A 13,199-nucleotide genomic window follows, 5' to 3' on the forward strand; every position below is an offset into this window, starting at 1 on the left:
GATGTATCAGACAGATCAAGTATTGAACTCATTCATAAAAATTTATGCTCTAAGCTATCCCTCACAATTTAGAGACAATCCAGTACTGCTCTGGTAACCATTAGGAGGGTTGAAATGGTCACATCTCTAGCTATGGGTCCATAGTCCATGGGAAACTTCTCAATGGTCATAGAGCCAGTATAGCTCACTCTTAAGCTTCCTCCTGCAGCCCCTGGTGAAGGCTATCATAGAGAGAGGGTGTGTTTGGAACAGGCTGTGAAATTGCTATCTGCTGGTCAAGTTCAGAGTAGCCTTGAGGCTGCTCTAATCTCCCCTGGAACCAGGGCTGCCACAAACCCAGCCTGACCATCAGAGAACCGTAACCAGGAATTGGGGCTTCTTTTCCGCAGGAGCTTTTCTTGTAACTATTAGCTCGTTTGTTTTGCGAGTTGTATATTAACTCGCTGCTTTGATCTAGCTGAAGTACTTGATTTAATTTGAATACTGTGTAATTGTTTTCTTCCGAGAGTGTAGTGATGCATGTACTTAGATATGGAAGGGAAAGGACTCTTAACTTTTTATGTTTGACTTCTGCCAGCAAGATATAGTTGCATTTCTTACACTGTTCTTAATACCATAAAAATACTGTCACTGGAGGTCCAGCAAACGGAATCTGACAGCATCTCTGAAGCAATACTGTACTGACTACAAGGCAGAGTTAAAGTTTACACCACACAGGTATCTGGCTGATCATTTTGTATATTAAGCTTAATTTAAAAGAATTGTTTCTATGTCAAGCTTAAAGCTATAAAATTAGAAATGATAGAAATGAAGACATACTGTTAATTTTAGTATATTAAGTGGTGCCCTGTAATTAAATTTCATTGTCACTAGTAGGTGATTGGATATACAGTTGCAATCCATTCTTCAAGCAGAATTTGTTTTACTTTGTTTACAAAATTACGGAATAAAACCACTTGGATAACAATGGGGGAGCTCAGAGGCAGAGCTGCTAGCCAATTGTCTACATGTTTTATTGGTCCAGTCTCTTACACAGTGATACAAGGATTTCGCTTTTCCAGAGTGAACATGTGGATAAATTACTAATGAATTGAAAGATTCAGCAGCTGCAGGTCAACACATGAATGTATAAGCCATTTAGCTCTTACTATAATAAGTAATAAACACCTACTGTTTAGGAGTCATTTGCTTATAAACCCAAGAATATTCTGGGTAAGCCTCACATGTCACCATGAGTGTTAGATTTTATAAACTCAAGACTTGGAGTCTCTTACTAAAAGACAGTGACGAAAATCTACAATGAAAGTCATTCCTACAATCCCAATTCTTTTATTGCTAGGTGCACATTGTTTAGCCATCCCAGTATGCTATTTCAGGTACGTTGTACTGCAGTATTGAAGTCTAAAAATTATTTAAAGCATAGTCCTAATTTTTTTTTCTAGGCCTTGAATTTGTATTTCTATTAGGATGAGGATGCATCCTCACGGCAGAAAGTGTGACTTGATGCTGTTATCATATGCAGTTGCTTAAAACTCTTTATTTCAAAAGCAACACCTTGATAGCTCCCAATAATATTTGAGTAGTTCAGCGGAGCTAACAGCATGTTGTGCTGTTCTTTATAGGATGATATTAACCATTGCTGAGTTTTTCATATTTAGTGCACAGATATGCAGAATAAAACTCTCAATACAAAATTATTTAGTGTCCATGGGCTCTTCTAAGTAGGCACATGCTGATGTAATCTGACTACTTTAATTGAAGTCATTTATATTAATAGCATATAGGCACTCAGCTGGTGGGAGTATGCTGAGATCTGTAGTATTGTCTTTGGTTAAGACAACTCCCCACTCCTTCACGTTACTCTTTGTGGTTGCACAGTCAAATGAACAAGTTTCACAGAACCAATGATTATCTGTAATTTGCTGTCAGTCATGGAATTGTAACTAACCGAAAAGCATGCAGTCGGGTAGCATGGTTTGTTTCTGTCAGGTTTTAGGCTTTGTCTACGCTGGCACTTTCATCGCTAAAACTTTTGTCACGCAGGGTTGTGAAAAAACTCCCCTCTGAATGACGACGGTTTTAGCAATGAAAAGCACCGGTGTGGACAGCACTCCATGTCGAGAGCCTCGCTCCTGGCAACGAAGCTACTACCCCTCTTAGGAGGTGGTTTTATTCTGATGCCGGGTGAGCTCTCTCCCAGTGATAAAGTGGCCACACTGCACACCTTACAACAGTGCGGCTGCAGTGGCACTGCTGTGCCCTTGTAAGGTGGACAGTGTAGACATAGCCTGAGGGCATGGCTACACTTGCAGATGTAGAGCGTTGTGAGTTAAACCTGCCTTCGTAGAGCACAATAGGGAAAGCGCTGCAGTCTGTCCACACTGACAGCTGCAAGCGCACTGGTGTGGCCACATTTGCGGCACTTGCAGCAGCATTGGGAGCAGTGTATTGTGGGCAGCTATCCCACAAAGCACCTCTTCCCATTCTGGCGCTGTGGTTTCTGGGAAGGGGGCGGGGGATGCGGGGCATTTTGGGTCCTGTCCCAATGCCCAGTGATGCATTAGTTTGCATCCCAGCAATCCTTCTGCTTCCATCCATGATTGGCACCATCTTTCAATGTTTTTTGTACTGCGCACTCTGTCTTCCCTTCCGGTCTGCGGGAATGGAGCCCAAACTGCTGAGGAATATCCTGACGAATCTCACCAGCACATCACGTTTTGCAGTTGAGTTTTACCTTAAGATCCAAAGTTACAGTGAGGACTTGGACGGTGATATCAACTCGTGTAATGCGTACGACACGAGATTGCTTGTGGCATTCACGAACATGCTCAGCACTGTGGAATGGTGCTTCTGGGCTCAGGAAACAAGCACGGAGTGGTGGGATCACATTGTCATGCAAGTCTGGAATGACAAGCAGTGGCTGCAGAACTTTCGGATTAGAAAAGCCACTTTCATGGGACTATTTGAGGAGCTTGCCCTCACTCTGCGGTGCAAGGACACGAGATTGAGAGCTGCCCCGACAGTGGAGAAGTGGGTAGCTATTGCAATCTGGAAGCTGGCAACTCCAGACAGCTACCAATCAGTCGCTAACCAGTTTGGAGTGGGGAAGTCGACCATTGGAATCAGGTTGATGCAAATTTGAAGGGCCATTAGTCACACCCTGCTCAGAAGAACCGTGATTCTGGGTAACGTACATTACATTGTGGCTGGCTTTGCACAAATGGGTTTCCCTAACTGTGGAGGGGCGATAGATGGGACGCATATTCCAATTCTGGCACCATCCCACCTAGCCTCTGAGTACATTAATTGGAAGGGCTATTTCTGTATGGTTCTCCAGGCGCTTGTGGATCACCGTGGGCGTTTCGTTGATTTTAACACACGCTGGCCCGGAAAAGTGCATGATGCACACATCTTTTGGAACACTGGCTTGTCCAGGAAGCTGCAAGCCGAGACTTTTTTCCCAGACCAGAAAATCACTGTAGGGGAAGTTGAAATGCTCATTGTGATCCCTGAAGACCCCACTTACCCTTTAATGCTGTGGCTCATGAAACCCTACACAGGGAGCCTTGACAGCAGCAAGGAGCGGTTCAGCAACAGATCTGGACCGGTGCAGAATGACTGTGGTGTTTGCTTTTGACCGTTTAAAGGGCCGCTGGCACTCTTTGTATGGGAAGCTGGACCTGGCCTATAACAGCATCCCCGTGGTTATATCCGTGTGCTGTACCCTCCATAACATTTGTGAAGGGAAGGGTAAAAGATTCACTCAGGCGTGGAACTTGGAGGTTCAACACCTGGAGGCTGAATTTGAACAGTCAGAGAGCAGCGCTATTAGAGGGGCCCAGCGTGGGGCTCCAAGGATTGGGAATGCCTTGAGGGAGCAATATGAGGCTGAAAGCCACCAGTAATGTCTGGTGCCATGCACAGGAGTGAAGTGCAGTGGTTCCAGGGTTAGTAGGAATCTGTGTTTGCTACAGTGACTTGCAGTGCCTGTTGCTTTCCTGGGCTAAGGTATCTTTTACTTTATGCAGTAATAAAGAATGTTTTCAAAGCAAAACAGTCTGTCTATTGAGAAGAAAATGCATTTATTGAAAAGAAACACAACTGCTTGGGAAACAGAAAGAGAAAGGGGGTGGGGTGGGGAACGGTACAATCACAGATTTGTGTATGTCCTTTGATCATACTCAGCCTTTTTGTTTGGAATGCTGTGCAATGAGTGCTGCACTTCAGGATGGCTATACTGCATGGTGATGGGGGTTGAGTGCAGAGGGTAAGGATCGTAGTTTTCAGGGCTGGGTGGTGAAGCTACAGGTGTTGGAGGCGCTGGTGGCGATAAGAACCCGGATGTTGGGGAATGTGGGTTGGAAGTGACATGGGGGCACAAGGGAAAGAGCTTTGGGACAAGGGCTGCAGGGGGGGTGGTGGGTGCGGTAGTGCTCCGCCTGCATGGCTACGAGTGCCTGGATCGAGTCCGCTTGGCGCTCCATGATGCTTATCAGGCTCTCTGTGCTTTGGTGCCAGCGATCCTCATTCTGCTTGTGGATCCTTCTTTCACTCTTCCGCCACTCCTGCACTTCTTGATTTTCACTAAGGGAGTGCTGCATGACTTCATGCAGCATGTCCTCTTTGCTTCTATGTGGCCTCTTTCTGATGCTTTGCAGCCTCTTGGCCTATGATAACATGGATGGCTGAGATCCCAAGGTTGCATCTGTAAAGGCAAAATGCATCACTTAACAGAGGCAGCATTGTTCACACCAGACAGAGCAATGATTCCCCTGTACTTAAGGAGAGCAAGCATAGTCTACACAATAGCATAATTTGCCCATCCCAAAGTGAGCACTCACAACCCACTGGAGCCTCAAAATGGTGAGTAAGCACAGGGTCAAGGGGGACTGATTCGTTCATGGCTGTACTGTCCTCTGGGTTTCTGTGCCTTGGAGAGAGCCAACAACTGCAGGGGGCCCCTATACTGGACAGTGTCCCCACATTTTCCACAGGAGTTCATCCTGGAAGATATGTCACTGCTGAGGGTGACCTGGGAAGCAAGGGAGGGTCGTCTTCTGCAATGCGGCTTCTGCCCTGGCTCATATGCAGCTTGCCTGTGTGCAGCAATGGTCCCCCTCATGGCACAGTGGCGTGGACATGTTAGCCTGATTGGGACAAGGACCACAGTGGCTCTCCCACGAAACCTGCGCAAGCTCATTGCCCAAGTTCTGGCTGAGACCTTTGAAGAGATCACTGAGGCCGATTACCACGATGTGAGAGAGCACATCAACGCCCTATTCCTCATCTAGGCATGCATGCAGCTCTAACCCTCCTCACCCCAAGAACCTGCACTGAATAACTTCCTTCCAAAAATAAAAGCTGCTTACCAGGAACCTCCTCTGGTGTTTGTCCTTCCCCAAGCACCGGCCACCATGACTGGCTGCCTTCCTCCTGGCTTGAGAACAGCTCCTGGCTGCATGCATCTAGGGATGCCGGAGTGTCGTCCTCCTCCTCCTCCTCCTCAGCACCCTTGCTCCCGCTTTGCTGCTGCTGCTCCTCCTGTCTTGTTGGACTGGGCTCTGAAGTGTCCATGGTGGTACTCGGAGTGGAGTTGTGGTCACCACCAAGTATTGTGTCCAGCTCTTTGTAGAAATGGCAGGTCGCGGGGGCAGCACCGGAGTGGCAGTTTGCCTCGCGGGCTTTGTGGTAGGCACTCCGCAGTTCCTTCACTTTAACCCTGAACTGCAGAGCATCCCAGTCATGACCCATTTCCATCATGTCCCTTGATATCTTCCTGAATGTATCATAATTCCTATGTTTGAAGCGCAGCTGGGACTGAACAGCTTCCTCCCCCCAAACACTGATGAGGCCCAGCATCTCGCCATTGCTCCATTTTGGGGATGCTTGGTGCATGGAGGCATGGTAACCTGGAAAGATTCGCTGAGAGCACTCCATGCCTGGCTGACCAAACAGGAAGAGGATTTTCAAAATTCCTGGGGAATTTAAAGGGTGGGTCTGACGGTTGGTCACCGCAGGGCAGGGCAGTAGAGTTCACACTGATGATCAGAGTGGCTAGAACAGGCATTGTGAGACACTTCAGGAAGCTGATCAAAGTACATTAACAGACCAGGATGTCCACACTGGCGCCGCAGTGCTCCAGCGGAAGCACATCAAATGTTGTTCCACTCGTCGAGGTGGAGTTCCAGGAGCGCTCTACTCGCGGAGTCAGAGTGCTCTACGTGCCTTGCCAGTGTGGATGGGTCATGAGTTAGAGCCACTGGGCTGCTTTAATGCACTCTGACTCGCAAGTGTAGCCATGCCCTAAGTGTGTCTTTTGGGAAATTTTTAAACTGGTTTTTGGCTTTAGAAGAATCAGTTTCACAAAGCCAGCTATCTTAAATTCTGTGAGGGCTTGTCTACACTACGGGGGAAAAATCGATCTTAGATACGCAACTTCAGCTATGTGAATAACGTAGCTGAAGTCGACGTATGTAAGATCGAATTACTCACCGTCCTCACGGCGTGGGATCGATGTCCGCGGCTCCTCCTGTCGATTCCGCAACTCTGTTCGGCTTGGTGGAGTTCCGGAATCGATATAAGTGCGTTCGGGGATCGATATATCGCGTCTAGATGAGACGTGATATATCGATCCCCGAGCAATCGATTGCTACCTGCCGATATGGCGGGTAGTGAAGATGTAGCCTCAGAAGCATACATTAGGTGCTGATAACCTCCTCTCCCCACATCAGTAAATACACCAAGCTGTGAGCAGTAGGTAAGGTGGTGTGGATGACTCACTGACATTCACATCCTGTGAGCTGCCAGGGGATCAGGCACATCATTGGCTTGCAGTGATGAAAATAGAGGAGCATGGTGTTGGTCGTCCTGACCCCAACAATTTATTGTTTAATTAAAATGGTCTTTTGACCCACAGCCTTGAATGGTTCTATTTTAGTAAATTTTAAATCACATTTTCTTTCCAAGTGGATGTGCACACTTAGTAGAAGTAGGCCTTGGTTCTTTTCTAAGTGCAGTCTGATTGTAAACTCTCCAAGGCAGGGACTCTTGTTGGTTTGTTGTGTTGTATGGTATGCTTTTGGCACTTATCACAAATCTTGTTTTTCAGGTGGCAGAGATAAACGTGGAGGCCCCATTCTAACATTTCCAGCTCGCAGCAATCATGATAGAATACGACCAGAGGACCTTAGGAGACTAATATCATACCTAGCTTGTATCCCTAGGTAAGAGCTGATCACTTGTTAAGCTTTCAAACTTTACACTGTTGGTTAGTGTTGCAGCATCTTTCCCGGTTATGAAATGAAATGGGTTAAGGACTGATGCAAGTTCACGCTCCTCACTGTTTTTAAGAGCATGGCTATACTTGCAAATGTAGAGCACTGTGAGTTAAAGCAGCCGTCAGAGACTGCAGTAGGGAAAGCCCTGCACTGTGCCCACCCTGTCAAATTCAAGCGCACTGGCGTGGCCACATTAGCAGCTCTTGCAGCGACCACAGAGAGCAGTGCATTGCGGTAGCTATCCCAGCATGCAAGTGGCTGCAACATGCTTTTCAAATGGGGGCTGGGGTGAAGTGGAGCGTGACAGGGAGTGTGTTCTGTGTATGTGGGGGGAGAGAGAGTGGGTTTTTGGGGGGCTGAGAGCATGTCAGCGTGCTGTCTTGTAAGCAGACAGCAGCAGACCCCCCTCTCCTCCGCCCCTCTCTCTCTCACACAGCATTCCACAGTAATGGTTTGCTTTGTCCCAGAGCAGATAAGCATGCCAGCTATCAGAAACAGAGCTTAGAAAGGGCATATCCGCATTCCTGCAGTGATTCCAAAACAATGACAAGAGTGGCTGCTTGATTTAAGGGGATTATGGGATATTTCCAGAGGCCAGTCAGAGCACAGTAATGCAACACCTCATTCACACTGATGCCCAGGCGTTTCAGCCAAGGTGCACCAAGCGTTATGCTTCTCATGGAGGTGGATTACCAGGAGCGCTCCAGCTACAGAGTCCAGGCGCTCTAAGTGCCTTGACAGTGTGGACGGGTTGTGAGTTAAGGCGCCCGGGGGGCTGCTTTAGCGCTCTAACTCGCAAGTGTAGCCATGCCCTAAGCTGCTTAGAAAAAGACTTAACAACAAATTGGGCCGCCTGTGGTATGTGGATTGCTGGCAGACTGGCTTCTGCATGTCAGCTGGAAGTAGCAGTGGTCTAGATAGTCAGACAAGGGTGCTTGCATTCTGAAATAATGAGAACATCACTCAAAAGACTTGTCAAAAGTAGGGAAAAAAGTTGATTTAAAAACCACGTTAGTACCTAGTATTGATAGCATTGAACACCTGAGCTGTCTCCTTGGGTTGACCATGATCTGTTAACACATTTTAGTGGTATTGAAATCTACCTTAGTTGCTAACAGATCTTGAACTAACACAGTTACAATTAATTGACTAACTAAACTTATTGATACAAGGCCTAAGAAGAAAGCAATATGTAAAACTATTAAGAATACCCATTTGAATAATAACGTAGTATACCATGGTAACTTGGACATCTTATATGCTGTGAAACACAATGAAAAAACACCTGCAAAAATACACAGATTGGAGCTAGTATTAGAGAAAAGTATCTGCCCCATCCCCTGCTTCAGCTGAGTTATGCTCAGTGCAAGATAGAATGGTTTCAAAGATGACTAATGTATGCCCTCTATTCTGGGTCCAGCTAAGGCCTGCCAACCCTGGTGTGAGTTAAATTAGCCCTAAGGCTGCTTTAATCACCTTCGCAATCTGACCTGAAGGAGTGGTTCTAATAGCTGAGACTAGCTGGAAGGCAGCAGTACAAAGCCACAAGTCCTTCTCTCTGGCAAGACCTCCTATGGCGCGGGTTCCAAGAAGGAATTGAGAAATAGTTTTCCATCCAGGGAAGTCTCGTTAAACTAGTGTTACCCCCAATGACTGAGCTGTCTGGCTGTACAGCACTTTTAAACTGCCAAAGTGGTACAAAGGAGCTGTCTGTTACAGATAGTAAGGGCTGGCTTATACACAAACTGAAAACAGACCCCAAAAAGTGTGCATTAAAACTGATTTCTTTTCTTTTGGCGCAAGTTTGTGTAAACAAGCCACTGTAACTTATGATATGGTAGGGGGCTAAACAATCCTCCAACACATGCTGTTCCTAATGTCACCTGAGTCTTTTGGCAGAATCCCTGTATTATGAGACTCATACCTATTTCGAGTGGCTGTTCCTTGTCTGTTACACAGTATTTTTTGAATTTAGGGTAGTTCACATGCTTTGCTATTGGTGTGTTTTAAGTAGTTTACACAATGGCAGGGGGTGCTGGAAACTGAATAGATGTGCCAAAGCTAGTAGCTTTAATGGACAAGAGATTTCACCCTAGGTGTCTGAATTCTCTCAAGGGAATGGAAAGGTGTTGGAGGCTTGTATTCATGAACATGTTCAGGGCTGGAAATGGCTGCCAGTGCTACACCCGAGTTGGGCTCCATGTGAGCAGAAGAGATCTGTTATCTTTGCCCCATCACCTGTCCCTCCCCAAAACAAGTTGTGAGGAAAGCCAGAGACTCTCAGCAGGATTTGATAGAGAAGGGGCAAATTGGTACTGACTAGAGTTCTGAGGAAGTAAGCTGAAGCAGAAGATAGCTATTGCAGCCACTAAGTAGAATGACCGTTAAGGTACTAAAGGGAAGATTTTGTTGGAGAGGAAGGTCAGTTTTAGAGGCTTGGATCCATTGTCAGTTAATGGCAGGGGGCTCCCCTAGCCCTTGTAGCTGGGAGCAATGCCTTTCCTATTCAGGGTGGAGGAGAAGAAGGAACAAGTACAAAATAGAGAAGCAGTGACCTCCCCTGTTCCCTCTGTGTACTTACAGCAGCAAGTGAAAGGCCACTGTGCTAGGATATGTCTATTAAAATGGGTAACAATAGCAGTGCTTCAGGATATAAGCAGATCTCTGGCTAAGCCTGAGCCATAGTGTCTTCTCTCAGCTATCACCCCAGTTACAGTCCAACTGCAGCGTGGTTTTATCTTTTTCTGAGTAGACCATTGCCAGGGAACAACTACTGGATTAAGGCTTAGTTTTCAAAAATGAATTACGAGCCCAGGTTTCGTTGAAAGTCACTGGGACTTGTACTCTCAATAAACTAGATGCTTTTGAAAAATCTTGTCATAAATTCACTCTTTGAGAGTTCCACTATATGGCTACGTTTGTGTCTATTTTTTTTCTCTGAGCTGGTTTCACACCAGCATTCAGTTTGACTGTTCTTTAGGAAACTTACCTTGAGAGAAAATGTGAAATTAATAAACCTAAAGATGATCTGAGCTGTAGCCTTATTTTTTAAAAATGTAAAAGGTAAGGATAAAATCAAGCTGCTGCTTTGCTACTCAAAAATTGATGAGCATATTCTCTAGAATGTAGTTAGTTGAGTCAAAACCAAACTTTTTAAAATACTTGACCTTTTTTTGACCCAACTCTGAATAAATTATTTTTTAGGGCTCGATGTTTCAAATCTTGCTCATTCAAGTGGTCCAAATTCACTCTCGTAGTCCCATTGATTTGGTGATGTGCTTTCAAAGTTTGCTGCAGTTTCTTTCCAGACTAAAAATAAGAGCACATAACTATTGTATATAGAGCTAGGTGAATAATGGATTTTCCTGGTTCACTGGCAGTTCTAAAACAATAATAATAATAATTAAAAAGTTTGACCTAAACTGAATCAAAAAATTGCAGAAAATGTCAGTGAATCAAAAAATTAGTGTATGGGGAAGCATTTAAATGAAAATGTTTGTTTGGTCTGAAATGGATTTTTATTCTGACATCTGTAAAGGGCTAGAGTCACAAATAAGCATTTGGGGTTGGAGGGCGTAGCACCCTCCTTACAACTTTTGCACCAGTGGCCATTGGGTCACTCAGTATACAGAGAGAAATGAGCTGCCTGGCCAGAGTGGGATGGCCTAGATAGGTTGGGAGAGGGATCGGGCAAGGGCTTTCCAGTACCCTGATTTCCACTAAAATAGTCCCATAGACTGCCCATTTGGTGCTTCTGGTGGAAGAAACTCTGTAATGCTATAGTCCCTCACCCGTGTCATTAATGACAACACTACAGTGATTGTAGTGGAAATCAGGACTTTCCAGTGCCATAGAGTGTAGGGCTGCTTTCTGCTCAGCCAGTAAAACGGAGCTCAGTGGGTAGACTTCACTTTTTTCCTCAGCAGCCTGGAAAACTTTTTCATCAGCTATTTTTAGATTATACTTAACTCTTAGGTTGGTCAGTTTGGATTATTTCACCTTGGGTCCAGAGCACTGCTAATGATTAACACTTGTGACAGGGTCAGGCCAGATGGCTACAGGAGAGTGTTCCTATTGGGAACCAGGAAGTGGGCGGGTGAAGCCCATCCACTGCTAAAGGACACCCTCCCCCCCTGCCTAAGGGGAGGATCCACAGGGCCTGGAAACAAAGTAATTACGGGGACAACAAATGAGATAACAGGGACGGGAGTGAGATCAAAGGGAACCTGGACGAGGACACAGAGCAGTGAACCCCGGACAGCACCCACTGCTTCTTGAAGGGCATCAAGGGAGCCAGTGGATGCCGCCCAGAGGAACTCTGCCTGGATACGTGAACGGATGGAGGATCGAAAATAGGCCCCACAGTCACAGGAGGCCCCATCGACCAACCTCCACTCCCCGGTTTTATAGATGGCTGTTTTAGCCAGGGCTAGGAGAAGGTTAACCAGGAGATTCCATGGCTTTTTGGGGCCACAGATGGGGAGTGCATAGATAAGGAGGTGAGGGGAAAAGTGCAGCCAGAAGCATAACAAATATTTGTGAGGAGCCACAATAGGGGCTGCAACGTGGCGCACTCCAAGTAAACATGCGCCAGGGTCTCCCTCACGCCGCAGAAGGGCCAGGTGTCCAGGAAGGGGGTAAACCATGCCAAGTACATGCCCATGCTCACGACCCCATGAAGGAGCTGCCAACTGATATCCCTGGTGGGCCTCAGGACCAAGGCAGAGTATAGGCTGGCCCACTGGGGCTCCTCACCCTCTAGAGGTGGCAGGAGGTCCAGCCACTTTGTGTCGAGGCGGGACGCAAGGGTGAGGAAGTGAAGGGTGTGGAGCAGGAGCGTGTATAGATGTTTCCTTGGCGCGGTCTGGAAACGAACCGGCTGCAAGTTGTGCAGTTGGCTCCTGGTGAAAGGGCCGGGGGGCCAGTTGGGTCCATGGGGCAGAGGCCCGATAAAAAGGTCTGCAGGGCCTGGAGTGGAGGGTGGGCGGGGCGTGCCCTCTCGCAGGACCCAGTCAAGGTAGGCCCGAGCAGTGGGTGGCAAAGCGGCCCTCACCTCCTGAAGTACTTGCTGGGGAGTATAAGGCCTGGAGAGCCCCATGTGCTGAGCGAGCATCAGGGGATCCAATCAGTCTCCCTGGTCATAGTCCAGGAGGTCTGGCGCACCAAGGGGGAGACTGCCACCTGCACACGGAGGTAGGGGTTGTGTAGTAGGGGCTCTGCGAGGAGATCTAGCCCCTCGGTGGCTGCCACGGACCTGGTCACTAAGAACAGCTTCCAGGTTTGGAGGAGGTCCTAGCAGAAGACGGGCAGCCCAGAGAGGTCTCGCAGAAGACCTCTCAGATGGAGATAAAGGAGCTGCTGTTTGTATCGGAGCCCTGGGAAGCGGTGCAGGAAGACATGCATGAGTACTCTCCACGCCGGACTACCTGCAGCATAAAGGAGCCTCTGCAGGGCTTGGAGGTGGAAGATTTGGACCTGAGTGTGTAAGCACTTCAGGCCCTGCCTTCCCTCCTCCAGGGGAAGGTGGAGGACCCCTACAGAGACCAAGTGCAGTCCTGGCCAAAAGAACTCCAGAATCGCCGTCCGGAGGTTGGCCAGGAAATCTGGGGCTGGGACCAGGGTGTTGATTCGGTACCAGAACATGGACAGGACAAGTTGATTAAGCACCAGTGCCCTCCCTCAGCTGCAGCGGCACAGGAGCCAGCGAACAGAGCTGCTAACAGGGGAGTTTCAGTGGGAGTTCTGTTGGAGGAGCAGGTTTTTGTAGTTTGTGGATTGTATTGTGGAGTTTGTGTGTGAGTGAGTGTGTGTGCAGGCTGCTAGGGGCTGTGCGCTGAGAGCGAGGCTGAGCCCTGAGTTGGGGGCGGGGCTTACCTGATTAGGGGTCCTATATAAGGAGCCAGGCACTCAGGCAGCGGCACA

At 47.4% G+C, this 13,199-nt stretch overlaps 1 protein-coding gene across 3 annotated transcripts in view; it reads left to right on the forward strand.

The window, feature by feature from the left end:
- TRIO (trio Rho guanine nucleotide exchange factor) overlaps window positions 1-13,199 on the forward strand; it is a 457,553-nt gene that overhangs the window by 117,719 nt on the left and 326,635 nt on the right. For all 3 annotated transcript variants that reach the window (XM_075062688.1, XM_075062687.1, XM_075062686.1), the window contains exon 3: window positions 7,109-7,223. In XM_075062688.1, coding sequence (XP_074918789.1) covers window positions 7,109-7,223 — 115 coding nt within the window. The remainder of the gene's footprint in view (window positions 1-7,108; window positions 7,224-13,199) is intronic.

Source organism: Chelonoidis abingdonii, chromosome 2 (assembly GCF_003597395.2).
Source record: "Chelonoidis abingdonii isolate Lonesome George chromosome 2, CheloAbing_2.0, whole genome shotgun sequence".
Classification (NCBI taxonomy): Eukaryota; Metazoa; Chordata; order Testudines; family Testudinidae; genus Chelonoidis; species Chelonoidis abingdonii.